The sequence below is a fragment of the Vigna unguiculata genome, chromosome 7 (assembly GCF_037176805.1).
Source record: "Vigna unguiculata cultivar grain cowpea cultivar isolate G323 ecotype 2 chromosome 7, ASM3717680v1, whole genome shotgun sequence".
Classification (NCBI taxonomy): domain Eukaryota; kingdom Viridiplantae; phylum Streptophyta; class Magnoliopsida; order Fabales; family Fabaceae; genus Vigna; species Vigna unguiculata.
This window is the reverse complement of record NC_140798.1, coordinates 10,034,557-10,062,385: the sequence shown is the minus strand read 5'-3', so window position 1 is coordinate 10,062,385 and position 27,829 is coordinate 10,034,557. Positions and strand designations below refer to the sequence as shown.

General features: G+C 32.4%; 2 protein-coding genes across 12 annotated transcripts; both read right to left on the bottom strand.

Annotated features, from left to right (window-relative positions):
• Positions 1 to 3,807: 3,807 nt before the first annotated feature.
• LOC114189714 (protein SMALL AUXIN UP-REGULATED RNA 12-like) lies at positions 3,808 to 4,667 on the bottom strand. Its single transcript, XM_028078372.2, has one exon. The coding sequence runs from the start codon at positions 4,587 to 4,589 to the stop codon at positions 4,221 to 4,223; it is 369 nt and encodes a 122-aa protein (XP_027934173.2). The 5' UTR covers positions 4,590 to 4,667; the 3' UTR covers positions 3,808 to 4,220.
• A 4,851-nt stretch (positions 4,668 to 9,518) lies between these two features.
• TRFL8 (TRF-like 8) lies at positions 9,519 to 18,631 on the bottom strand. 11 transcript variants are annotated; one of them, XM_085675759.1, is made up of 11 exons: positions 18,456 to 18,594; positions 18,276 to 18,318; positions 16,745 to 16,872; positions 16,416 to 16,489; positions 13,261 to 13,360; positions 12,645 to 12,697; positions 12,318 to 12,405; positions 11,150 to 11,742; positions 10,208 to 10,432; positions 10,083 to 10,136; positions 9,519 to 9,911 (listed from the first exon to the last, which is right to left on the bottom strand). In XM_085675759.1, exons 4-11 carry the CDS (start codon positions 16,464 to 16,466, stop codon positions 9,711 to 9,713), a joined length of 1,365 nt encoding a protein of 454 aa, XP_085531885.1. In that variant the 5' UTR covers positions 16,467 to 16,489; positions 16,745 to 16,872; positions 18,276 to 18,318; positions 18,456 to 18,594; the 3' UTR covers positions 9,519 to 9,710. The 11 variants fall into 11 exon arrangements, with proteins under 11 accessions (XP_085531885.1, XP_027935237.1, XP_027935235.1 ...); XM_028079436.2 differs by lacking the exon at positions 16,745 to 16,872 and having other exon boundaries at positions 10,208 to 10,423; positions 18,456 to 18,610; XM_028079434.2 differs by lacking the exon at positions 16,745 to 16,872 and having other exon boundaries at positions 18,456 to 18,609.
• Positions 18,632 to 27,829: the final 9,198 nt, after the last annotated feature.

The window sequence follows — 27,829 nt, the reverse complement described above, 5'->3', positions numbered from 1 at the left end:
GATCGTGGCTCGTACAGATAGGTTCCGAAAGATTGCCCTCCTCGGTATTATCTAATAAGTTTGGTTGTCTTTGGACAAATACAGACTACGGTTCGTATTGGGAAACTTCACTTGGTGTTGCGGATTGTGGTCGTGACAAGATTATTCCTATATATGGACTATAGGTGGTGGCTATATCGGAGGGACAAGTAGACACCTCTAACAACAAATATCGACCAATGTAATCATCAAATGGTGTAGAATTAAAAGGTGTCCAGGGGAAGATGTGAATGTTGGGTTTGACAGTTGAGGTTGTTATTAGAGTTATGGGTTTTAAATCATTAAGTTATTGTGTATTGTATTTCTTTTTATTTGAGCTCACTTTATCTATGTGTGTTTGACGATGATCATGTAATTTGTTACATGGGAGCAGATGTTGATGCAGGTGAGCACGTGGATACTTAGAGCTGGAGTGGGGTCCGTATGGAAGTTTTTACATGGCAATATTTTTATGGATTATTTTTGTAATCAGTACTATGAATCATTTTATATTTGTAAGAGTTGAACGTATTTCTGGATTTTATCTTTTGACGCTTATAAACTAAAGTTTTAATTTTTCCCGCGTTTTTGGGAAAACACCTCATTAATAAATGTAGTTTATTAATATTTCTATTATTTTTTAATCTTAAATAAGTAATACCCATTAGGATGTTACATTACCCCACCTTCTTTCAATTCCAAGGTCTCAAAAATATCCTTCACTAGACATATGTCATAAGTGCATCTTGAATCCATGACCTAACTCCTCTGTGTATTAGACACAGATGCCACCAACACCCTAGCAAACTTGTAGCTACCAAATGCTACAACATCACTAAATTCTTTCTCGAGTTCTTGACTTTCTGATTTTTCTTCTTCTATGGACAACTTAGCTTGAAGTGACCTTTCTTGATGTAGTTATAACACTCAACATTTTCAAACTGTCTAATGCGTATTACTTTGACTTCTTCCCTTTAAAATCCTTTTCTTTGTTCCATTTGACTTAGACACATTCAAACTCAACCCATTATCCTCTCTCTTAAACTACTGGAACTTTTGAAGCTTTTTAGTTCTTATTGAGGTATGCATCTCCTTAGGAGCAATGTTTGCTCCTTCCCAAACAATAAAGCATCTTGAAAATATTCATACTTCTTAGGCGAGATGTTAAGGAGTAAATCATTATCCTCATCCTCAAGCTTCACCTAAATGTTCCCTAAATCATCCAAAATCTTCTCAAAATCCACTAGCTACTCCACCAACTATCTCTACTCGGTTGTCATAAACAAATATAGTTGTTGCTTCAAACAAGATCTTTATACCAAAGATTTAGTCACATAGAATGATTCAAGTTTCACCTATATCAATACAATAGTATTCTCCTCAGCGACTTCCCTCTGTCTCTTATCACCAAGACACTTGGCAATACTGGCTTTGTTGACCATGTTAGCCTTTTCCTTTGATACATAGACACTAGCTTATTTGTCTCAACCTTCAAAGCCTAAGCATAAGTTTGTTTTAGCAATATGACCTCCATCTTAATTCTCTGAAATCCAAAATGTTTCTCCTCGAAAAACTTCTTGATGTCAAATTTGGTGGCCATTTCTTCAAATTCTTAATTTTTTTTTCTTGTTTCCACAAACGACGCCAATTGTTGGGTTCTTAATAATAACAAGTTTGAAAACACATAACCAAGATTATAAGAAATTACTTTATTATCACTAGAAGAGTCTATACATAAAGAGTCTAACAAAATTATAGTGTATTGTTGATCATTATCATTTTAGAATCAAATTAAGAGTAATTATATAATGCATTGCACTAGTTGTGCATTGCTTAGAACCGAGTTGTTTTCTACACAAAAAAATTGGCAAAAAAGAATATAGATACAGTTAGTCAATCAAAAATCGTCTCCTAACGAATTTAATAGTCATCTCAATATTTCATATTATAAATTTTTTTGCAAAAACAAAATTAGAGATAACATCAAATTAATAGAGAGCTTTGGTCATAAAGACAATATTTAAATAGTGAAAATAAAATGATAAAAGAAGTAGATTGATTCTCCAATTCATTCATAGTTAATTCTTCATCGATTATCAAATAATTATCATTCATCTAAGTTCCAAACATGATCAAATTAATCAGAAAAACATCAATTAATTAATTGAGTATCTCTCACCTTCCAAACATTTGCCATTCAAATTTATATCAATCTATCCCATCAATTAAGAAAATAAGAGATTATCAAAATTAAGCAAACTGACAAGAACTTCAATTAAATCATGTGAGTTCAAACGCAACCCTAAAAAAAAATTAGAATTCAAAAGGAAGAGACAATATAGTGTCTTTATTAACTTATTAAGTATCTCTTACGTTTTAAAGCATATAATATCAAGTGCATATCTCCATCTTTTTTATATTAGATACTTTGAAAGGAAAGTTTTAATCATTCTTCAAATTGCATTTGTCTTTTTATAATTAAGGAAATAAATCACACAATATCTTAAATCACAACTTGAGAATAATAACTTGTTTCTATGTTTAGCATCCACACCTTTTCTTAATAAAATCACTCAATTTAAATATTCAAATATTCAAATTCAAATTAATCACACTAAGTAGGCTTGACAACTTTAATAGTACAAAAAATATAGACACTTAAGAGATACTTGTGTTATCAAATGCTTCTAATTCTACTAAGACTCTTTTGAATCGTCTAATGTATCGTTTAATAAGTCGTGTGATAAGGCTCAAAACCTTACTTTTTAATAAAAAATTCAACAAGATCTCACTTAACCCCATTTAAGAGAATTCCAAATTAAAAAATGAAATTAATCTCAATATAGTCCAAAAAATCTCATATTAGACCGTATGATAAAATTGTACTCATCAACTTTCTAAGTTCATAATGGTCTCCATATATAGAACCTAAGCCTAGGAAATAATAAAAACCGTTCAAATAAAAATTATTAATTAAAATGGTTAAGATAAACACACACTATACATTTAACTAGTCTTAACACTACTAAATGTCACAATTCTAAGCATATTGCTCATAGGAGTTAGTGCTTTTTATTATTTCATTACACGTACGTTATAATTACTCATCAATCATCGCATCTTAAACTACATAACAGTCACAAATAAATATGTTAATATCTTATTTGATCAATTTTAATTTAATGTACTAAATAATTTTTTAGTTAAATATGTTTTTTATTTTCAAATTATTATAAAAAAATTATTTTATCTCTAAAGTAAATTACAAATTATCCCCCCGTCCTTATATTTTATAAAAAAATCTACAGACTAAATACTTTATAATTTATTAATAAACTAAACATAATTTTCATAATAATTTAAAAAAAAACAAACATATTTAATCTATAATTTTGTAGTATATATTCGTATATATAACTAATTTTAGACTTTGGATTGAACAGCTCCCATTCCTTCCACTGAAATTACTTTCTTTCTCTCTCTTTTTCAGCTTCCTTTCTAGTTAAGAATATGATATATATATATATATATATATATATATATATATATATATATATATATATATATATATATATATATCCCCATATACCTTAGTTATCTTTATTTATTTATCTCTCACTGCTCGCTTACTGATTATTAAAAACAATAAGAAAGAGTAAAGGGATAAGTGAGACACGAATTTGGATTCTTACTGATCTTGAATTTTTAAAATATAATACTTTTAAAGGATCAATACAGTATAGTTTTAATTTTCGGCAGATAACAACACCAAAAAAAACTCAATAGAAAATCTGTACTCGTGCACCTGATACATGGCTTCATGACAACCCTTCTCACTTCTCCATTTCTAAATGTGCCTTACCTCCTCTTCACCACTACCAAATCTCATTTTCCTTTCCTCAATTCACAAATTCCCTCTAAATAAATCAATAAAAATGTAACAACTTATAATATGAATTAAACTTAATTTTATTTTTTTCTACAATACTGGTTGGAAAATTTATGCCAAGGGGTAGAAGAACACTCTCTCTTCTTGAATTCACCAAGAATGACATCAGTGACACTTAATCGTGCCTCAACCTACTTACAACACATTATGATATATATAATTAAGGTGGCTACTCATATTATATCAACATGGTTAGAACTAAGAATCTGAACAACATGGAAACAAAGAATGTTTCAGAAGCGATTTCTGTTTCTCAGAGACACAGACACACCGGTTGGTTCTGTGGGGAGCTAGCACATCGAACAACACTGAGAAAGAGGTGTTCATCGCAGGGAATGCAGAGTTTTGAGTCTGCAATGAAATCGTACTCTTCCTGAGCTTGATCCAACAAGGCCCTGAAGAGTGGATGATGGAGCAAACCAATCTTGATCACATATCTCTTGTGCTTCTCTCCCACATACACAACCAAGTGGCCCTTTGGAACATCACTTGGAATATTGGAACACCCTTCATGAAGAGAACACCACCAACCCCTTTCACAGCATTCCTCACAAGATATGCACTTGTTCAGGCACATTTTCTTGCACTTGTTCAGACACCCTCTGAGAAATCTTGACTTCATAGTTTCCTTCAAGAGAGAGAGAAAAAGAGAGAGAAGAAGATGATTCAAAGTGCAGTGAGTGTTTGAGGTGGTAAGTGATAAGGTATATATAATTGTGGCATGGGAAGAACCAATGATCTGAAGCATTAAATGGTTGACATGATTGGTAGCCTATGCTATTTGCTACTAATATAATTATGGAGATCAACATTTATATTATTATTCAACTGTGCCAGTTATTGATACGTAGTTGCTGACTTTGTTGCTTACCAATGTATATATTTCTCTGATACGAAACTGTACGAACATGCATGGCAATTCGCAATATATATATTATCTCTATGTGTGTATAAAATATGATCAAAAGTATGGGTGATTAATTAACATGAATCCTAGGAAGTAAAGGTTCTGTCTTTCTCTGCAATTCTCCAAAGGGTGTTCTTAATCACTGTTGTTTTTCTTGTTTTCGAATTTCTGAGTGTAACATATGTATCAGGCCCCACAAAGATAAGATAAGTTTCTTGGAGGAAGTGCGAGGGCACTTATTTCATATACACAGGTATGGATAAAAGATACAGCCACTTTCTTTAGATTCAGAGAAAGGCTTCAACTTTTGGGAGTCGTAATCGTTGAAAACTTTTGTACTGTCAAGTATTTTTGTACTGTGACAACTGGTTCAGTGCCACAAAGTGGATCGTATATATATATATAATATGATAATGTACAAACTGGTGTTAATGGGATTAAGATCTTCTCAGGAAGTGGAGCTACATGGTTATCAACAATTCCAATGAGTTAATTTGTAATTAATGAGCCACTTTTTTTTTCTTTTCACTTTATCAGTGGCTTTTTTCTTGTTGGGATGTGAATTTATTATTCCCTTTTGGATTGGTCTTAGCTCACTACTTATACATGTTGAGTTATCTTTTAAATTAGTGTGCATGCTGCTAAAGCATTGTTTTTGTAAGGACTAAAGAGGGTACTGTCCGTACAATTTCCTAACAATTCTGCATATGGATTTGGGATAAGTTGCACTGTTCCCTCCATGGCTCGCAGAATTTCAGGAAATGGGCTACACATTGCATAAGGGATGGAACCAAATATCTTTGCTTGCAGAGAAGAGAATGGAAGTCACAGTTTTTACACTTGAAACTCTGACATTGTGTAGATGTGACAATTTTGATTTGATTCCCTTCCCATGTTTCCTCATAACGGACCTTTGCAAAACTTAACCATGATATCAAATTTAATTGGATTTTATCGGTGTAACGAAACTGGTATCAGTTTGTTGCCTAAGAATTACCACGTCTAACAAAATATTCTGGTGAAAGGGAACCCCTCACACTAGCAAATAATTTGCTCCAATCATTAACTACATCATTTATGAAAAGTTTGGAGTTGCAGACCGTTAGAAAGTGTATTCGAGTCTCATATCGAGTAGAGTTGAAAAAGTTAAACAGCTTATAAAAGAGAAGAGTCATAAATTGACTATTGAATTAAATGTTTTTTTTTTCTTTTAACTTTTAATGAAAATTAGAATTAGTCTATTTTTGAAATTTTGTCCTGATTTAATTCTATAACTTTATAAATGTATAAATTTAGTCATTCTAACCAAATTTTATTAAGTTTATTTAATATTTAACGTGTTTCATGATAATATTTGAGTTATTTATACTATTTAACACATTTATGCTTAAATGTTATACGAGAAACGTGTTTAAAATATCAAATTAACTTAATAAATTTAATTAAAATGACTAAATTCACGTATTTTTAAAGTTCAATAACTGTTTTTAGTCAAAATTTCGAAAATGAAATAATTCTAATAATTTTCACTTAAAGATAAAGGGTAAAGAAACATTTATCCCTTAATTATGTAAAAGTACTGGGTTGAAGGTTACGTGAGTTAAACTCGAATCTTATTAATATAGTATTTCTCTACCCTTAAATATATTGTTTTAAAATTTTAAATTAAAGTTAATATCACTTATGTGTGTTGAAGTCACGTCTTATTGGTGTTGCATCCTTTTATTCATAAATTCATTGTTTTAAAATTTTAGTTTTGGATCGAATAAATATTCCTTATATGATTTCAACTAAGATTTTATTAAATTTATTATGTTTAAATTTTATATTAGAGATAATATTAATAACCGGTTTAAATTGAACTCAAATGTCGTTAATATGTATCTTTTATACAAATCCTCTATTTATGAGGTAGTTGTTTGGAATGGGAAAATTAAAAGAGAGTTAAATAATTGATGAATCTTAGGTAGAGAGGAGAATTGTAGAGTAGAAGACAGTGTTTGAGGTTGCCCTATTTTCCTGGGTCTGTTATCTTACAGAGATGGTCAGAAAGATGATTGAGAGCCAGCACATTGATTCATCCCCTTTAAGACAAATGTCGGTTGTGCTTGGTTGGTTCAAAAGAATAGCACGTTCAGTTTCACACATGATTATTTGCAGTAAACTGCCAACAGTTTTCAAGATAAGACAAATCTTTAATCATTTTAAATACCAAATGCAGATTCTGGTTAACAAATTATAACTCATTATTTTATTCAACGCCATAATAACAATTTTTAAAACAATCCAAATTCTTCAGTCACAGGTTACAGACTCTTCAAGAAAAACCCCTTCAAGGATTTTTACAAGTGACATTTTTTTTTAAACCCATACAAATTTGTTCTTCTGTAATGTTCAATAAAAAACTTCACCTTTATCATTCATTATGTACTTGAAATACCATTCATTTCATTTGGAATAAAAATGCAATAAAATTCTTTCTGCATCATTTGATTTCGCTGTCACATGTCCAAATTCTGATATAGACCAACCTCTAATCATGCAGCAGGCAGAGTGCAGTCAAAATCATAGTTAAAGAATTTTTTCTCAAGTCCAAAAATAAGCTAAAAGTTATAATCGACGTGGTCGCTCAACTAACATATATCCAAACAAACACTTTTAAATGTAAGATCCACATTAAGTAAAAAAATAAGAAAATTGAACTGAGAAAAGAAATTTATAACAAATATTAAGTATTGAATCACAACACCTCAATAATCATGATGTACCCAATATTGAATTCAACGTACCAATACCAGATTCTTTTAAAGAAAGTTTGGTAATGATATAAAAATGATGAATCACGTACAGTACATACACGAACCAGGTATCCGTATCTATACCATGTACCTGCTAACTATGGTCAAAATGAATGGAGACTTGTTGAGAAAAGAACTCAAACAAGCACTCTTTTTCATAACAATTTCCAAAGTCGCAAAATCATATCTGTGCTTGATTGTAAAGAGTCACATGACTTATAAATTAAGTTCAAACATGGTTTATACACATTTGTTGTGAACAAAATTGTAAACTCAGACTAACGTCAAAACAGATAACATGTCTCAAAATGATGTCATGTGATCAAAATATTGATCATAGAAGGAGGGTCTAAGTTACACATGGGAATCACACCGTTTAACCCCTTAGCCTTGACAAAAAGGTTGACTTACAGTTGAAATACCATATCTGAAAAGAGAATCTAAGTAACATCTTCTGAAACACTCTGTGATTAGATCTGTACCGACTAATATACTGTAAATTGATGCGAGAATTTTAACATTATTTACTAGGGTGAGTAAGAATGTCATGACATAGGGTAAAGTAACATGTAAGATTCATGGAACTGCAAATACAGAAAAGGGTGTGGTAGATAAGGTTAAGTGGAGGGTGAGGGAGGGAGGGAGCAAAGGAAAGACGTGGTGCACATGAGGTTTGGGCCACGGTGGTGAGTGGTGGGTGAGGATATTATGTGCCATTACTCTCGAAAGAGGAAATGGTTGCTGACACCTCAAGACTCTATGGTTCGCAGCCATTTTATGCATCTAAATTATTTGATTAGACACGCTTTGTTTGCTTCACTTTCACGTGCATTCCTCTGTTTTTTTGAGCTGTCACGTTATCATTTTGTTCCCACTTCTCCCTAACTGTCCCATTTCCTCATCCCTTTCTTTAACACCTCTCCATGCTTCCTTCTGGGAAGCAAACTCCTCTTCTTTCTTATTTTGGGAACTTGTTCTACGCGTCAACTTTAAAATCGTACTTTAGCGTCGGTAGATTTCATATCATGTCACAGCTGAACACAAAAGTGCATGTCGCAGTATTAATGGGTTTGAAAAGATAAATGTTAGAAAAAATAGAGATAAAAATATCTTCAGTGTGATTTTTTTATTTCATTTTTAAGTGTGATTGTTACAGACAAAAGGAGTTGAAAATATAATTATCATAATTGTAAACAATAGTCTTTTTCCAAGTATATAGTCCCCTTTTTTTCCTTATTAGAATGAAGAAAGCATATTAGTGCTACGATGGATTGGTAAACCTGTGCATAAGTAAAAGTGTGTTCTTAGCAAAAGTAAACTTCATTGCATTTTAAAAAAATCTTTAGATTTATACTGCTATGACACGAGACACCAAGAAGAGGAAAGAGAGAAGATAGAGGTGGATTATAACATGGATAACGTGATGAAAAGACATGGCAGATTGTGAAAAATATTATAAAAGATAGGTAATAAATAGTATCAAAGTAGAAAGCACAACCACTAAAATGCTGCAAGAGGAAGGCCACAGCTTAGTTTATCACAATCATGATGAGCTCCAGACTATGCAGTGTAGCACAATCAAGGGCCATAGGATAGGGCAATCATCATCCCAAGATGCTTCCAGCTCCTCTCTCCAAAATAAAGATACAATATCCTTTTAAAAATAGCGATTTAGAATGTCCAAAAACTTATATTTGTAGTGCATTATCAATGATCAGTTATCAACTCCCTTCACCCAACCATTCATTTGGAACATTGAGTCAGACACAACTCTAAACACATTAGTCTGGAATGAAGACCAGGTTCTTGCACACTAAGAAAATTATAGAACTGAAGCGGTTAGAGATGTATGCATCATCCCAATCTATTGTAGGATTACTAATGATTTCCTCGTGTTTACAATTCAAAATTTCTATGCCTTTGTAGATACACAAGCAGGAATTTCTGACAGTATAAAATTGTGCAAATATGATACCTAATTTCAACAACATTCTTTTTACTATAGATTTCCCAGGACTGTTTTACACATGGACTTCTTCTAAGTAAACTTTCTACGTACATTTCTTTTGCTAAGACTAACGGGAGGAGAATCTGCAACGACAGAGGTGCCAGCTTGGCTAACACGCAACTTCTTTGACCCACGTTGCCTTGGGTATGGGTGAATTTTAGCCAATTCTCGCACACGATGTACCACATTAAATGGTAACGGACGCAGGGCTAACTCGTCATTTTGCTCAGCCTGTAATCACCACATGACCATTTACATTATTAACTAGTTCCCATTCCCCAAACTAAATCTTGTCAGGGATAGCATATTAAAAAACTACTTTGGTACACAAATTTAAGTTTCTGAGACATGCATATGAGACATCAATGAACAAAGTTCCAAAAATGGGAAAAGAAAGTTAACCTCTTTCTTGTTTTTCTGCACAGAACTGGCTCTCAAAAGGTTTCGCCACTTGTCCTGCAGAATTCACTTTTAGAAAACAGGTTTGGAAGAACGTGAAATTGAACGAGTAAAGCTTTGTGGAGTACCCTCAGATCTATGGGAGTTCTGTAGCTTGAAGAAGAAAACAAAAACTTCTTAATATCAGTCCAACGACCAACTCCATATTCAGATATGCCTTCAACCAACTTCAACACTTCAGGGAGAGTCCACATCTTCTGATGCTTTCTTCTATCTTTTCTTCTAGACCTTTTTGTGGTTGAACATCCATCCTCAGATTCCGAGGGAAATGATTCATACTCAAACTGAAGTTTCTAGAAAAGAAACACGTCTTGTTAAATGCATGATAATAATTTATAACTGCAGAACATGGCCATGAATATTAGGCAGGTATATCAATCTGCAGTAATTGTCTCACAAATTTACAAGTTTCCCACTAAAACAAGGGTATCTTAATTTCAGATGACATAAATACTAAATCTCAACCATAGGAACAACTCTGCTACGAAAGCCCGGTTACAGAAACAGTTATGGACATTAATAACAACATTAATAAATAATACATGAATACCATGATTTGGTAAAAACAAAAAGAATATAAATGTAGAGAACCATAAAGACCATGTTGTAGGCTATAAATTATCAATGTACATGAAATCAAGCACAACTCACTTAGAGCCAAGAAAAGAGGGAAGCATGACAAAGCACATTCAAATCATTAGCATACATGTTGAATTAAACATCACACTTCAATGCATTAAGAGTCAGAGGTCTACCTTCAAATGATTCAATTTGAGAGCATAAACAGGTCACATAATAATCAAACATTGATAGTCAAAATCAATAATAATTATCCAAAACCAGATGGTAAATGTATATCAAAACAGATCCTAAAGAAATACACAACATTCACAATGATACAATTATAACCAAAGAAAGAATCTGTCCCTCAACCCTAAGGGCATGTTATATCGTCATCTACTTAAGAAAATATACAAAAAGGGATAAAATGCCTTTAATGAAAACGGTACCTCTTTCTTCTGATGCCCTTTGCGAACTTGCAACTCAGGAAGCATCACCTCACTATTTTCATTACTAGACTTCTCGCTTGGACTCCTTTTCAATGATTTAATTCTTATATGAAGTACATTACATGATGAGTCACTCGAATGTTTAGTTTTTGTACCAGCAGGTGGTACCTTTTCCTTTGGCCTCGCATTTGAAAATTCTTCAATATATCTTTGCGTAGGCTTCCGGAATCTTTTCTCTCTCAGTGCAGCAGGTTGACCTTTTTCGGTAGGACCCTTTTCCTTCTTATAAGTCAGACCAGCTAAATGACGATAGTTATCCAACTCTTGAAGATGCTGTATATCAAGTGAAATGTTGTACCTGCAATTTCCTTGTGATGGTTGACTAGGATTGTTGCTGAAGGCACCATGTGATTCATAGGTTAGTGTCTCATCCAGAGAATCGTTTTTGCTTTCAGATTGTGCAATGGGTACTTCTGTTGATTCTAAAACCCCACCAACAATGCTACTTCTACTTAATCCTGAAGAATGACTTTCCGAACCTTCAAAAGGACCAGAACCCAGTACCTCCTCAAATTTGTCAGCAAATTCAAAATCTGTAGATTGCAAATGAGAAAAACATAAAGGAATGTTAAAAAAGGAAGCAGACACGGATTTTTTTTTTTCTTCCTTTCTATCCAAACACTAGCAGAAGAATATATCTTAATAGTTGTCAATTATCATCAACAGTTCAAGTTAGGCAAGCCGAAAACACACGAATAGTTTCATATTACATCTCTAAGAGATTCAATCAAGGATCTTTTGGGTTTAAAGCAAAAATAACACGGGCTTATCTTGTGCTCACAATCAACGTTTTTTATTGGAAGAATAGCAGCAATGAATCAATTTCGAGCCTTGATCATTTAGTCATAGAGATTACCGTGTAGGAGAAAAAATATATGCAGAGTGTTTCAGTGTCATCCAATCACAAATTACCAGGTATGATAAGTTTGATGACTTTTGGAATAAGTACCTTAAAAAGTCATACCAACATTTGTAACTGAATGACAGAGTAAAACTATTTTACATAATTCATAATATAATGTAATGAACCAATTATTTCAAAAGCATAATTCTTAAGGGGAATACAAAAGAATTGTTGTGTTACATCTAAGAACAGTTAATATTTTACCCAAAAAATATTCTTCACATGCACCCGGGAAACCGTCAGCTCCTTCAAGATCATCGATTTCCACATCATCTAGCAATCCATCAAGGACCTAACAAAATTTAAGATAATGTTCATATCAATAAAACAAGATCATAAGCAATTTAGCACTTAAGTAACTAACTAATAGCGTTATGCAATATGAATTGACGTTAAACAAGGTGATATAAACCTGAGATGACAGATGCAAGAAGTCAAAAAATCAATAACAAGCACCGTAAATATAAAAAATCTATGAATTGCTAGCTTCAATATCACCCCAACAACAACTGAGAGATTGAAGAGAAATACCTCCAGTTCCAAATCATCCTTCCTGTTCAAAGTTGTATGAGAATCCAAGCTACCTGATGAATGTAAACAAACACTACTAGTATGAGATATACGGCCCCAATAAAAAGTTTCAAAGCAAAAGTTGTTACGCCCTGAATATAGGACACTGTCAATGCAGCTTTATCAACCATTAAATTTATTTAATTGAGCCAAGTGGACTAGGAGAAACCTATTACAAATCCAAAAAAAATTCCAATCAATGGTAACATCTCAAATATAAAAAGTTTGGTTTCCTTACAATGCAACATCAATTCTAAGCTTCTAACCAGACTCTGTCAAACAAAATTCAAGTTCTTATACAGTTTGTTTCTCGTTTCATTCTCCATTCTTTCACCACATCATTTTACTTCAATCATTCCATTTTTTCAGGAACAACATGCAAACCCAGAATAATAGCTTCTTACCAGCAGTCAGTGCAAAATGTCATTAAGGATTTCAAGCAATAGTACCAGAAAGAACGGCTTTAATGCATTTTAAGAATAACCACTAATTGATTTAAAACTAAATTCAAATCCAGAGGAAAGATTTTCAGAAACATGGCATTTCCCCATACTCTACTCATTAAAATGGAATATACCATCCTGGGGAGCAAGATTGTTTCTAGGTTCTGCAAGCAAATGCTCAACTTCCATTACTTCATCTTGAAGAGCAGGTACATATGATTCATCCACCTGAACCTAGGGAAAATTAAAACAGAGATACCACAAGTGATACGTTTTAGGCAAACCACATTGCTACTTTGTTTATTTAAATAGTAGAGAGAATTACAAAACACCGAAGTAAATGCATGAACGCATTCACAGAGAAATAGCCTTAAAATTCTTCTGTCAAAATATTAAGCTTGAAAGGACCAAGTATATGTATATGGTAGACCAAGAGAAACTTCCAATCAAAGGTTAAGTTGACTTACACTTACTAAGAAAAATGCAATCTATTCTTCAAAGAAAACAAAGTTGAGTTGTCTGAGGAAACAACCAATCAGTAATAACAAGATAAAAATGATAATACATTTATCACGTTCAACAGTAAGTAGGAAAATGATAAAAATATTTATCACCTTATTACAAACTCTGTTATCCTTTATCAATGTAAAGCTTTGTCATATCTCAATCAACCATTTATTGTCAATTAATCAAGATATTTATGACCGGCACCATAACTAGCTATAAGGTTAAATTCTTTTGATGATATTGAGTTCAACACATCATATGGTAATAAAAGAAAAAACGTTACACTCCTATAGATTTTCTCTGCTAATCATTTTGGATGGAAATATTGTGCTTCATCCTCATATCTTTATTGCTGTTAGAATAGTTTAATTTATCTTCTGATCAACTTTGGAAAAGCTAAATTGTTGTTTTCATTGTCAAAAGAGAAAACCACTACTTGCCACCGTCTATTGTTGTCAGACTCCATCATTATTCATGACAAGCATCTAATTTTATGCACCTCGTTGAACAACAAAGAACACACTATCCACTATCATCGACCAATGTCATTCTCTTCTGCAAACACTGTATTTGGTGCATCTTGTCACAAACAACAAAGAACCCAACAAGCTGCAGAGGCTAAATCTCCCACGTGCCACCTCTTTATGTGTCAAACCAATGTGTTTCTTTCTGGTCACTACAGCGATATCGTGCCTCTTTCATAAGTTTTGTTGGCCTCTCTTGTCCATGTTTCAACCTTAGTTTCTAATTTTGAACTATTGTTTGACGTGCAGCCCTTTAAAAAACCTCTCAGGCCCTCCTGTTTAAACCTCCTACCCTTTTTCAGAATGTCCATAGTACCTACCGCCCCTTTTTTTGAGCTTCTCATGATTACTTAAGAAAATCTTAATGGAAAAAATTACCTCTCTAAGTCCGCATCTGTTTGGGTTACCATCATGATTTGGGCGAGGTAGGAGGTTTTTATTTTATTAATAGATTCTTATGATTTAGAAGATACTGTATCTTATGGTTATTTTATTTTTGGTAGTTATCATAATTTTTGGCTTAGGGATACATGATGTAAAACCTTGGAGGCTATAAGTAAGAAGACAGTTCCAAGGCTTAAGGCCTTGGATTTCCTGGCTTAAAGGACTATTAACTTCGAATCAGATTATTCATTCTCTTTTTTCATTCTCCGGTTTAGAGCCCCAACTCTTGACTAGAATAGATATGAATCTAGAGTATTGTACTATCTTCGTACCAACCCTTCTATGTATTGTTTTAAATCCTCATCTCTTAAACTTTTTTGTGATCACTTGGTCATCCACATTTCTTAAAATTAAAGAAATGGTTCTTGAGCTTAGCAATCATATCCTAGGGTGAGTGACGTCAGCTAGGAAAATATGTTAAATACTCTTTTCCAAAGAGAAATGAAATAAAATGCAACTTTGTTTTTTTCACAAATTCATTTTGGCATTTGAGGTCCATGTGTCATATATTGTGGGTTCCAATACTTTGTTACATTTATAGAAGAATATTGCAAGAGCCATCAAATGTTTTTTTCTAAGATATTCTCATCTCCAAAAAGTGTATCAATGCTATTCTCAGAAAACTAACAGGTACTACATGTCGATGGGTATCACATGTTTTTCCAAATATTCCGTTCTTTCTTTTCTCCCCTATAAGGTGCTAGTTTTGTCCAACAAGTCTTACCTATCCCATTAGTTGAACCATTGTAATTCCCCCCTTATGAATTCAGAATCAAACAACTACTTAAGTTCCTCGCTTACTACAATTCTACCAGAACCATCACCGCCTCCTTTAATCCCTTACCACTACAAAACATAGACCTTGGATTCCATTTATATGTTCTAAGCGTAATACATACACTTTGTATGCTCCAATATGAGGAGGAACGATTGAATAGTTTAATTTATCATCATACCAACTCTAGAAAAGCTAAAAATTTTGCTTCTTGTTGTAACTATCTATCACCTAGAGTTCTAGGTGTAGTCTTTTTATATCTTCCTTTTGTATATCGGATGTAAGACCTCATGAATCAACCGAGGTAATCCTCTCTCATTAGCACTTTCTCATACTTTTATTCTCAAGTGATGTAAAAGGTGAAGCATACTGTGAATGTCTCATTACATTAAACAAAAGAAGATTGTCAAGGACTAATTTGTACCATTTATTTTCTTAAACAAGACAAGCATACCATGTTCATACAAACAATCAGTATTCTAGTGGAATATATGTATAATGTATGAAGATGACTCACTTCCAAATTCAGGATCTATTCAAGCAACATTTGTAGCATTTAAAACTTGAATCGTTTAATGTAGTGGAAACTTTTGTCGTAAAAAGTCTCTACTTATTAAAATACCAGTTAATATACTAGACATTTCTCGACAGTGCCTTACGGGACACAATTTCTAGCACTAAGACCTAACAAATAAAATGAAATTCTCATACAGTATAGCAATTATCATAATACATTGCCTAAACCTGCATTCTATGCAATAAAATATAATTGAATAATTCACACTAAACCCACTGAAACTAGGAATACTAAGTAACTTAACACTAGGAGCGAGGTGTCAAAGTATTTCCAACCATGAAATATAATTACAACAATCACAATCATGATCAGAAATATTTAATTAGGTGCAACAAGTATGAGATAATCAAATACACTAAATAGATACATTTTTAGATGCTGCAAAATTCAGAAAAATGCAAATGGAGAAATATGATAGGTTGAACTCAATATTTGTGATTAAAACATGACCAGAATCCTTACTCTTTGGCATTTCCTATTGGAACACTTCCGCAAATAATCTTCACAATCCATCTCATGTTCTGTTGAATAGCATCCTACAATTTCAACATACATAAGATTAATCATTTTATTCTCATTTATATCCAGATATATAAATATATTTACACACACATTCTTATGAAGAGAAGAACAAAAGCATATATAATATAACATTTATGTGTGTGACTTGTGTAATACGCACCGAAGTACTTGGGCAAGTCACCATCAAAAAAGAGATATTAAAGAGGGAGAACCAAACATTTAAATATTTCACCAAACAATCCATACTACTCGATGTAAAACTTGAGCACCTCATGCTGCCCACATCTCTATCAGTGTACATTGTCACAAACGCAAGATCTTCACTCGTAAAAATATATATACATATATTGAAAAGACAAATTTCAGGTACAGTAGCATAGGTGCTTTTAGCATTGTTCTGCAATAAAAATTGAAGTTTTACCTCAGTAAATTGTAAAATAAAGGTCAGTACACGTTAACATGATAAAACTAGTTTTTAATTGGAAAAATAACACTAAAAGCACCAATCATCCTACATCTACGTTTTTCCCATGTTGAAATTGTAAGACTACAACATGGAAAGAACAACCACTATGTTAACACTGCAACTATTTATGTAAACATAAATAAAAAGAAAAATGAAAAATAATATTCATCAATCAGTATGACTGTTTGGATGCATGTGTAGGTTGAAAGTAAGAAATCATTTGTCTCTTGGGAGACAATACATTATTTATGTTAATTTCATATACAATGCATTTACGCAAAAAAATATTACGCATAAGCAATGTTGTGAACTCATTCATTCCAAACAAAAGTGCCTATGACCAAAAGGATATACATATATGCCAAACCAAACAAAAAGTTCATCTCTTTCCATCACTAATAATTCCCAAAAGTCCTGCGTTGATTGTCCATTAACAACTTCCATACCTCAGATTATTCATCATTGTTCTTCTATCAGTATATAACAAATAAAAAAACAATGGATTTCAAACACATGATTGTCAAAATTTAAAATAAATTCTTGCACAAGGCGGACAAAAGAAAACAAGTGGGAGGCCGTATGTCTCTCTTAAGAGAGAAACAGAACAAATAAAATGAGATTACATAGCCCTCTCATCGTGTGTGTGTGTGTGTACATATATATATATATATATATATATATATATATCCTTTAGAGAACTAAAAGGCCAAGAACATACAGAGGCTACAAAAACACTCCCACTGATACAAAGCTCATTGAAAATCCATACATTTCTAAATTCACAAGATCCAAACCACAGCCAGAAAACCATAACCACACCAACCACAAAATATTCCCTCTCTTAGTCCAATCATAACTTTCTTTACCTTCAAACCACACAATCACACACACTCAACCACAGTAACCAAAATTACGACCACCACTGCTGCTCATACTAAATTACATAAATACCAGTGAACAATTATATTTAATAAAATATAGACAAAAAAAAAATCCCTAAAGGTCGTCAGACGAGGTAACAATTTGAAAAGTAATCCTAACACAGATAGTTAATAACTATGAAGACAATTTATATCGTCGTGAAGCTGTCAATTAACAGCAGTATGTAAAGCAGAGATTAAAACACACTATAACTATTTAAGTCTTTTACAATTAAATAATAAAAAGCAAGAATATAGCAGTCTCCATTAATAGCTATAGAAAACGCAATCCAACTATTTCGCCCGTAATTTTCTGCTTCATATTTTATCGGAAAAATCGAGCTACTTAAGACAACAAGTGTCATCGAGAAATTAGAAACGAAGAAATGAACTATGCAAATCGAAAACCCCAACCTCGCTCATTCATCGGCCAAAGCAATCCCGAACTAGCCTATCCCTAACCTTGGCAATCAGAGAGTGAAAACAGAATTAAATTAAAATAAGAAGAAAAAAAACGAACACAGAAAACACTAAGATCTAATCCACAGAAGAAAGCAGAGAGAAAAGTAGCAAGAACTATGTCGAAGATCGAACCTCGAAGTGTTGAATTGAAGAGAGAGAGACAGAGGGTGAGAGTTAGAGAGAAATTCGAGCGAATGTTCGAAACCGTAAAAAGCTAAAACCGCCAAAAAGCGACACGAAACGGAGTGATGGGAGGTGCGCTGTTTTTATTCGACGGCATCCCAAGTTTTTTCTTTTTCTTAATTTTTTATTTTATTTTTTCCGACGCTGGTTGTCATCCAAATTGTGCGTTTCGAGTTTGCTGAGACCGGACACGTGTGCCACAGTCACTGGTTCTGTTTGTGGTCGCTTTCTTACTCCTGACGCTGTCACATCTTAACGCTGTCATAAAAATCCGTTACTCTCCCACTTGCTTTTGCTGTTTGCTTTACCATAGCGACTACCACGACGTCGTTTTGTTCCGTTCGTCCATCACTCGAAGCTACTACTCAACTCAGCTCACTCATCCATCCATCGCGTTTTTCTCGTGTGATTCTGTATTAGCTGTACATGTTTTTTTTTTTAATTTAAAATTTTTATTTTCATTGCCGGTTTTTCTAGCACATGACGTTATTTTAGTAAAAATAAAAACGAGTTTGTGCTAAACATTTTATTTTATATTTCAAAATTATTTGTAAGTTTCTAACATAATTGAAAGAGATTTGAATATTCATTTACTTACATGTAATTATGTCATCTAAGTACAAATTATTGTTAATTTGATTTTTAAAATATTATTATACATATTATAAAGAATATCTTTTATTAAATTCTAGTAGAAATACAGGAGTTTATGTGTGTCTTGATAACAACTCAAATTAGACGTCTACATATATTATGTAAAAATTTCTCACAACTTCTCATTAGCTTATATTTTATGTGACTTAGATCATCTGAAACAATAAAATTTTTATTCTAACATATGTGCCAATAATTAATACACAAATCAAAAATAATTTACATATCTTCTGAGTATTAAAAATTTAAGTATGAATTAAAGTCTCACATTGAGTAAAAATGAAAAAATTGAATGATATATAAGAAAAACAGGATCCATAAGCATAAAGCTTTAAGATTTTATCTTAGAAATGGTATTAGGTTTCTTATATGAGCAACTTGTACATAAGAGATAGTTAATACCTTTAGTGTTTCCAAGTAAAAAAAATTCTATCCGTGGTATCAAATTCAGATTTGACTTAGTGCTCAACTTAGGGAGTGGTGATAAGACCCAATGGAGGTTAGAATTAGTGAAAGTGTGTTAAGATAAACAGATGGGACAAATGTTCTATAGTGGTAGAGACCAATGATAAAAATTCAACTCACTTTTGGGGAAGACAAGTATGAGTTGAAAGTGGTATTAAATATCTTATATGAGCAATTCGTACCTCAAACGTGGTTAATATGTATAGTGTTTCCCAATAAAAAAATTCCAATATCCAAATATGTGATCACAATTCATACAAGTCATATCGTTCTCAATAAGTGGTTAATCTCTATGGTTTTTCCCAATTAAAAATTCCAACACACAAATATGTGATTACAAATTCATACAAGTCCTATTGTTCTCAATAAATGGTTAATCTCTATGGTTTTTCTTAATAAAAAATTCCAACACACATATGTGATTACAAATTCATACAAGTCATGTCATTCTCAATAGGTAGTCATGTTTCCAAAAATAAAATCCAACACCCAAATATGTAATCACAATTCATGCAATCCTATCATTCCCAATTAATCATTTCCATACAACAAAATCACAAATCAATTAAAAGAGAAAAAAGAAGTTTCAATTCTTTTAGATTGAAAAAAAAAACATTTCATTTGAGCAAGAAGAGGGTCATGAGGCAAGTCTAGATCTCCATTCTATTTTTGCTTGAGCGAAAATCCACTACTTTAGCAAAAATATCATACATAACTTCATCTAGTAGAAGAAATATATTTTAAAAGTTTCATCCAAAATCAGTTTAGCAAATATAACTCTCAAACACGCTTTAATTGATAAGTATAAATTTAAAATATTTGAAAGGTCATTCTTCATTTACTTTGATTCAATAATAATTCAACTCATAAACTAAAATTATAGGAAACTAATTATACTTCATCAAAATTATATTCACAACCCAGTTTAATAAATTTTATACCATAACACACTAAACCAATTTCTTACTAAGAGTATTCAATTCAAAAACTCTAAAATAATAATTTCACTACACCATTGTATATATTACGCAATACTTACATGACAACAACTCAAAAACCATTCCTTAAAATAAGAATAAACCACACTTTTTTATTGATGGTTATATATTGAGTTTATTTGCCTTTAATTCAATAGTGTATAGTTGTTTCCATTTCTTTTAAGAAATATGTTAGAAAATGTAAAAAATTATAGGCAACAATTATTAAAATGTGATAGCTTATATCAAACTTTAAAATTTGTGGGTAGTGTAGACCACGTATTTAACAGTGTGAGCAATTTAGACCGTGTATTTAAAAGTGTGATTAGTTTAACTTTAAATATTTAAAATTACCACCATGTGAGCCAATAATAATTAAATTGTTGCAAGGTGCATCAATGATATCGTGACGAAGATCAAATGGACCAAGTCACAATCAAATTATGACGCTTAGACGGTTATATTTCTAACGATTAGCTATAACTTTTATTAGCTATAACTTTTATTAGCTATGGCTTTTGGCTTGATTTATTAATTATTTATATTAAAAGACTTATTTTATTTTAAAAAAAATTTCTAAGAAATAAAAGATTTGTGAATAATTATTAAGAGGACATTAAACAAACTTTCAACAAGATATATAAAGCAGTTACTATAATATAAGTGGATTGAATACGATGATTATTCCTTAAACATATCTATTAAAAAGATATAAGATTTATTATGTGTATGATTTTGATTATACAAAACAGATTTAAAAAGACTTTCCAAGAAACAAAAACAAAAAGGTAGTAAAAGATATATTTGATGTCTTGTGGTTATTAGAAGGATCATATAAAATCTTTTAAGAGTATCTAGGGTTTTAAGGGTGCGAATGAATCCTATAAATATACAAACGAAACCAGTGAGTGAGTGTTATGCTTGCCGAGAAAGAACGTTATTAGATTGAAGGAAAAATGAGAGTAAGATTCAAACATAAGGAGAAACTTTGAAGGTTTACATACTAAATCCAATTAGGGAAGTTAATATTTTATGATTGTGAGATGATTATCAATATGCATTGTCATGTTTTGTGTTAATGAATTGATGATATGTTTGAGCATGTCTCCATGAATGCTGACGAGTGTAAGCATGTCTCCATGAGTGCTCTTAGATGTCTAAGTGTGATTAGACGAGTGTGACTATGTCCCAATGAGTGCTCCTTACCATTTAAGCAAGTCCCTATGACCTGCTACGGTTTGAGTAGGTCCACATGACCTCTTCGAGTTGGACAGGTCCCCATGACTACTACAATTTAAGCAAATCCCCATTATTGCTACGGTTTGGACAATTCCACATGACTACTACGGTTTGAACATGTCTCCATGATTGCTACTACGAGTTGGCCAGGTCCTCATGATTGCTACGGTTTGGGCATGTTGCCCTACTACTACTAGTTGGGCAAGTATTCATGCTTTCTACTAAATGATGTGTTCTGATATATTGGATATTGATAATTCTTTGATTGCAATCTATGTTAAATTATCTTACCCTTCAATTTGTGGTTGTAGTTTCTATTTGTGATGATCGTGTGCGTAACATGAGAATATATGATAAAATAAGATGCACGATATTATTGAGGAGTTGAGTGTGGGATAAAAGTGGACTAGATGTTCGTGTTTTTATAGGCTTTTCAAATATTTTTCTTTCATTTATGTAAGAATAAGGATGTACGTGATGATTATTTATCTTTAAACAAATTTAAAAGTTAATTAATTTTCTTGAAGGATATTTTTTTTTTTTGCCAATTCACATTATACATATTCTAAGTCCTTTTTAGTATTATTGCTTTGTATGTTTATAGATTGTTTAAAATATATTAAGCAATTAACATTTTCAAATAGTATACTTTTTTTCCTTTTGAACCTGTTTACTTTAGTTTTTACCCAACCAACCATCTTAGTTATTAGTGTAAACTTATGCAGACAGTATGATTTATTAATAAAATTATTCAGCTTTCTTTTGATAGTATATGGTTAGAACAACTTCGAAATAATTCTAGACATTCCCATTAAAAAAGTATTCTTTTCAAATGTGTTTATTGGTTTTGACATGGATCTTAAAGAGTTTTTTTTACAAATCTATGTTTATTGATTGATTATGGTAGATTTGTGGGAGCTTACTAGCTCTTTTTCAAACTTCAATCCATGTAATTTCATATTGCTTCTAGCTTCTAGGTTTTCATAAAATTTATTGTAATGCTTTGGTATAGCAGTGTTAACTATGCTTAGGTAGTAATTGGCAGTGAAGTAAATTGATTGTCACTTTCCTTGTTGATGGAAAAGTGGCTTGCTTGAATGCCAAATGATGGAAGAGGACCAATGCACTCTTCACTGAATTACAAAATGGACACCAATGATGGAATATGACCCAAATGATGGAAGAAGTTTTGGTGCCAAACGGTGGAAACCCACTTCACAAAGTTGAAGAAAACTCCATGTATGATGCGTCTGGATGCAGAAGCTTGAATGAGAATGCATTTGGAGAGTGGTTTAGATGTGTGTCTTGAAAAATGTTAGGCCAACCCTCAAGGAAAAGGTCTAGGAGAAGTCAAGTAGACAATCTATCATAATGAACTTAGAACAAAGGAGAGATACAAATTTGGCCTAAATTCTCTTTATTATTTCTAACTTGATTTACAAAGCTTGAGTCACTCTTATCTATAGGATTTAGGAGTGAACCCAAGTCTCAAAAAGATATAAAGAACCTTGAAACCAACAAACTCTAGAACTTTTGATACGATCCTATCCAGGAAAGAGTATGGTCGTTTCTGAATTTGAATCCTCAAGAGGCACGACACGAATAAATCAGAGAAGAACGCGGAATAAGACAGAGATGGAGGACGCCACAATCTAGCAAATTGATAAGTCGAGTGAAGATTCGCCACAAAGATGTTAATCTTTGATAAGAACCAGAGGCCTAAGCCAAGAACAAAGAGAACCCTCTCTTTAATGAAAATCAAATTCAATATATGACTAAAAGTGTCTGCAATAGTTTTTGGTACCTCTATATATAAGTACATGAGTTTAAAAAAACCTAAGAACCCTACAAGAAGGCCTAAACCACAACATAAACTACTTTATAAAAGAAAGCCCAAAGCCTAAAAACATAACTTATTTCCTAAAAGAAAACCCAAAGTTTAAAAATATAAATTAATTTCCTAACAATTATCCTTCAAGAGTGCTCCAAGCCATGATTTTCATATCCTTTGAATTCCCACTTGTAGTTGCTTGTAGTATCAAGAGTCTTGAATAGATGTGATTTTCCAATCTCTTGCTCATTGCCCTTGTCATAGGTCCTTTGAATTATAAATGTTCATCTTTAAGTTCTTCTTGTATGGAATCTTGGGATAGTGCTCTATCATTCCCTCCTTCTTGAAGAGAATTTGTCCTCAATTTGTCTCACTTGAAGATTCTTTATCATTCTCTCCTATTTGGAGAGAATTCGATCCGAATTCTAGAAGGTCCTATGCACAAACACAAACATAAATCAAAGACACAAATCGAAAATAAAATAATAGAAATTCTACTAAAATGAGATTTGGATCCTGAAAGAGGTCAATCTCTTATTATAAAAGATTCGGAGTTTGACCTCCAGGGTCAAATACCCACCTGCACCAATCATCAAACAATTTTAAATTAAAGATAAAATGCTCAAAGAAAAGAAAAGGAATATTGCTCAAACAAACAACCCAATTATAGGTATGACTTTGATCACCCATAGGTTTGTTAGAAATGGGTAAACAAGCTAACTCATGAGCGTATATTTCTAAGCTTGTGTCTTTTTTTATCATCATTTCGTCTTCCCAGTGTTGATCTCCTTGTTGCTTGATGAATAACTCTTCCCTAAATATCCTTTCGTCTTTCCATTGTTGATGCCATTGCTTTTTGATGAATAAATCGTCCATAGGCAATAAAACAATAAGAGGAAAGTTAGTACATTTTTTCATTGACAATTCATAATGCTCTCTTATTTCTTTTTCTTTTTCTCTCTTTTCTTCCTTCTCTCTTTTTCTACTCTCTTCTTTCTTTACTTTTTCTCGCTCTTCTTTCTCTTTTCTCTCTCCTTCTTCTTTCTCCTCTCTCTCGCTCTTTTCTTTCTCTTCTTTTTCTCTCTTTTCTTTCTCGTCTCTTTCTCCCTTTTCCTTTGCTTCATTTTCTATAAGTGTTTTCTTCTCATGGGCTCTTTTTAGCTTTCGCTCTTGCCTTCTTTTCAATACATCTAATTTTTCCACTGTCCTTTCTTCCTCCTCTCTCAAGTATGAAATGTAGTTCTTGAGGTCTTCATGAGTCATGGGATTTGCATCCCCATTAGGACATTGATGAGTTTCATGCCCATAGCCTTCACATTTGGAACATCTTAGTGTACTTGTCTTTGGCAATGATTTTCTATCAGGATTGTGCTTCCGTTTAATATTAGCAATCTTGCCAATTAGCTTTATAATTCTGGATTCCAAGGCATTAATGTCTGCTACCAAGACCTCATAAACACTAGGTGTATCTTTACGTGTCACCCTCTTGGTACGTTCAAGTCCTTGAACCAAATGATCTTGGTTAGGAGAAGGATAATTTAAACCATATGTTAAACCAGTTCCAGAAGGATGCCTCTGTGGAAACATGTTTCATTACTCAATATTTGCTAATTCCTGCAAGAAAATGTTTAGTATAATAAAATATATTTAGGACCTCACCACTCCGCTAAGTGTTTCACTCAATTTTTCACTCGTGTATCACACTTATAGGCTTTTTCTTGAATGAACGCTCTTGCCTTTTACCACTCAAATTCCCTTTAGGGCTTAGCAAAGAACTCTAGTAACTTAAGCAAAGAGTGAACAAACAATGTGAAAAATATTGTGAGATCTAAATCTTGACTTTAGAGGACAAAGAAAATTCAAAACTCTAGACAAAACTTCAAGGAATTTTAAAGACACAAAACAAGAAAATTAAAATTAGAAAATAATAGGACTACCAAAGAAATTTAAATGAGACAACACGGAGACTCTAATAGAAAGACTGATTGCAAGTAGATATTAATAAACCACAAATAAAATTGCAACAAAAAGTTGTGTTGAACTTCCCATTTTTTTTTTGGATCCTTTTTTTTTTCAATATATATGTGTTTCCTTTTGACTTGATCCACAATATTTTTTTTTGCTCCTTCAAATCCTCATACTCATGTAAATCAAATGTAAGTGTACTTACAAATCCAAAATACAAAAACAAATAATTTCCACGAATCAAATGTAGAAATACACAATAAAGAACAGAAAAGAAAAAAAAATGGCCAAATAAAAAAAAATTCAACCAAATTGGAAACAACCTTAGGGATTTTACTCTTTATAAACGAAACAAACAAAATTTAAAACAAAGCAAAAAAAACAGAACAAACAGACATTGAAAAATTGTAGTTTTTTTTATATGACAGAAAAATAACATAGAAGAGGAAATTCAAACCAGAACCTTGCTTTAGATACCAGATGATCCATCCTATCCAGGAAAGAGTATGATCGTTCTGAATTTGAATCCTCAAGAGACACGACACAAATAAATCAGAGAAGAACGTGGAATAAGACAGAGATGGAGGATGCCACAATCTAGCAAATTGATAAGTCAAGTGAAGATTCGCCACAAAGATGTTAATCTTTGATAAGAACCAGAGGCCTAAGCCAAGAACAAAGAGAACTCTCTCTTTAATGAAAATCAAATTCAATATATGACTAAAAGTGTCTGCAATAGTTTTTGGTACCTCTATATATAGGTACATGAGTTTAAAAAACCTAAGAACCCTACAAGAAGGCCCAAACCACAACATAAACTACTTTATAAAAGAAAGCCCAAAGCCCAAAAACATAACTTATTTTCTAAAAGAAAACCCAAAGTTTAAAAATATAAATTAATTTCCTAACAATTATCCTTCAAGAGTGCTCCAAGCCATGATCTTCATATCCGTTGAATTTCCACTTGTAGTTGCTTGTAGTATCAAGAGTCTTGAATAGATGTGATTTTCCAATCTCTTGCTCCTTGCCCTTGTCATAGGTCCTTTGAATTATAAATGTTCATCTTTAAGTTCTTCTTGTATGGAATCTTGTGATAGTGCTCTATCATTCCCTCCTTCTTGAAGAGAATTTGTCCTCAAATTTGTCTCATTTGAAGATTCTTTATCAACTTTCTTCAAGAGTGACTAATGAGATGTCAAGTTCATGCACCAAGTTAACTACTAATCCATGTACCTTTCAAGGTAGCTTGGCCTCCAAGCAAAGTTCTAAGGTTTACTTAAGTCTCAAAGAGCACCTTAAGTTCGCATGGTCACTCAAAAATCCAACTAAAAGCTCAAATCTACATAATTGATTAAATTTATAAGACTTTTAAAAAATGGCCAAAATACAAAGTCCAAAAGAAATATGTGTTTGACCTAAATACAAGGCCTAAAGAAAAGACTTATTTATATTTTTACAAGACTAAGAGGATGGAAAAAACCTTTATATTTTTCACTCTTTAAATGCAGAGTCATCCTCCATGAGGCTTCATCTTCTTCAATATTCTTAGCCATGACCCTAATTAAAGGCCAAAGTTGCAGCTCCTTGGATGGGTTTCCATCACTTGTAGCGTTAGTCAAGTCCATGTCAAGTCATAATTAGTCAACATTTGTTTAGCAGGTGCAATCTATAATTAATATTTTTTGTATGTCATAAGTTGCGTCGACTTAGCTGACATTATTAGTGTCCCTTTCGTTTTGTGGTGCTACTCCATCAAAGACCAACCTTTTAGAGTCACCATCATTTGATACGCAAAACCAATGCTATTTTTTTATTAGTGTTGATATTTTTAATTTTGTGTGGGCTTTTTTCGACGCTAATATCCATTCTTGTAGTGATTGCAAAGTTCCTTGTCCTCCACAACTAAAGTATATTGGTCATGTTGGTTAGCCAGTAGACTTTGAGGAGCAACTTGCTTTTGAATCCTCAAACTTTGAAGAATCTTAAAGGTGTAAAAATGATCTATATTGTAAAGTTTTGATTAATAAAATTTCCTAATTTAGTTATCTTATGTTCATATCTTTCTAAATTTTAAATTAACAATATGCTAACATCACTTTCTAAAATTGAGTATGACAAGATTTTTAAAACACTTTAATTTATAATTTTAATAAACACAATGAAACCACTTAAGCACTCATGTGCTTAAACAT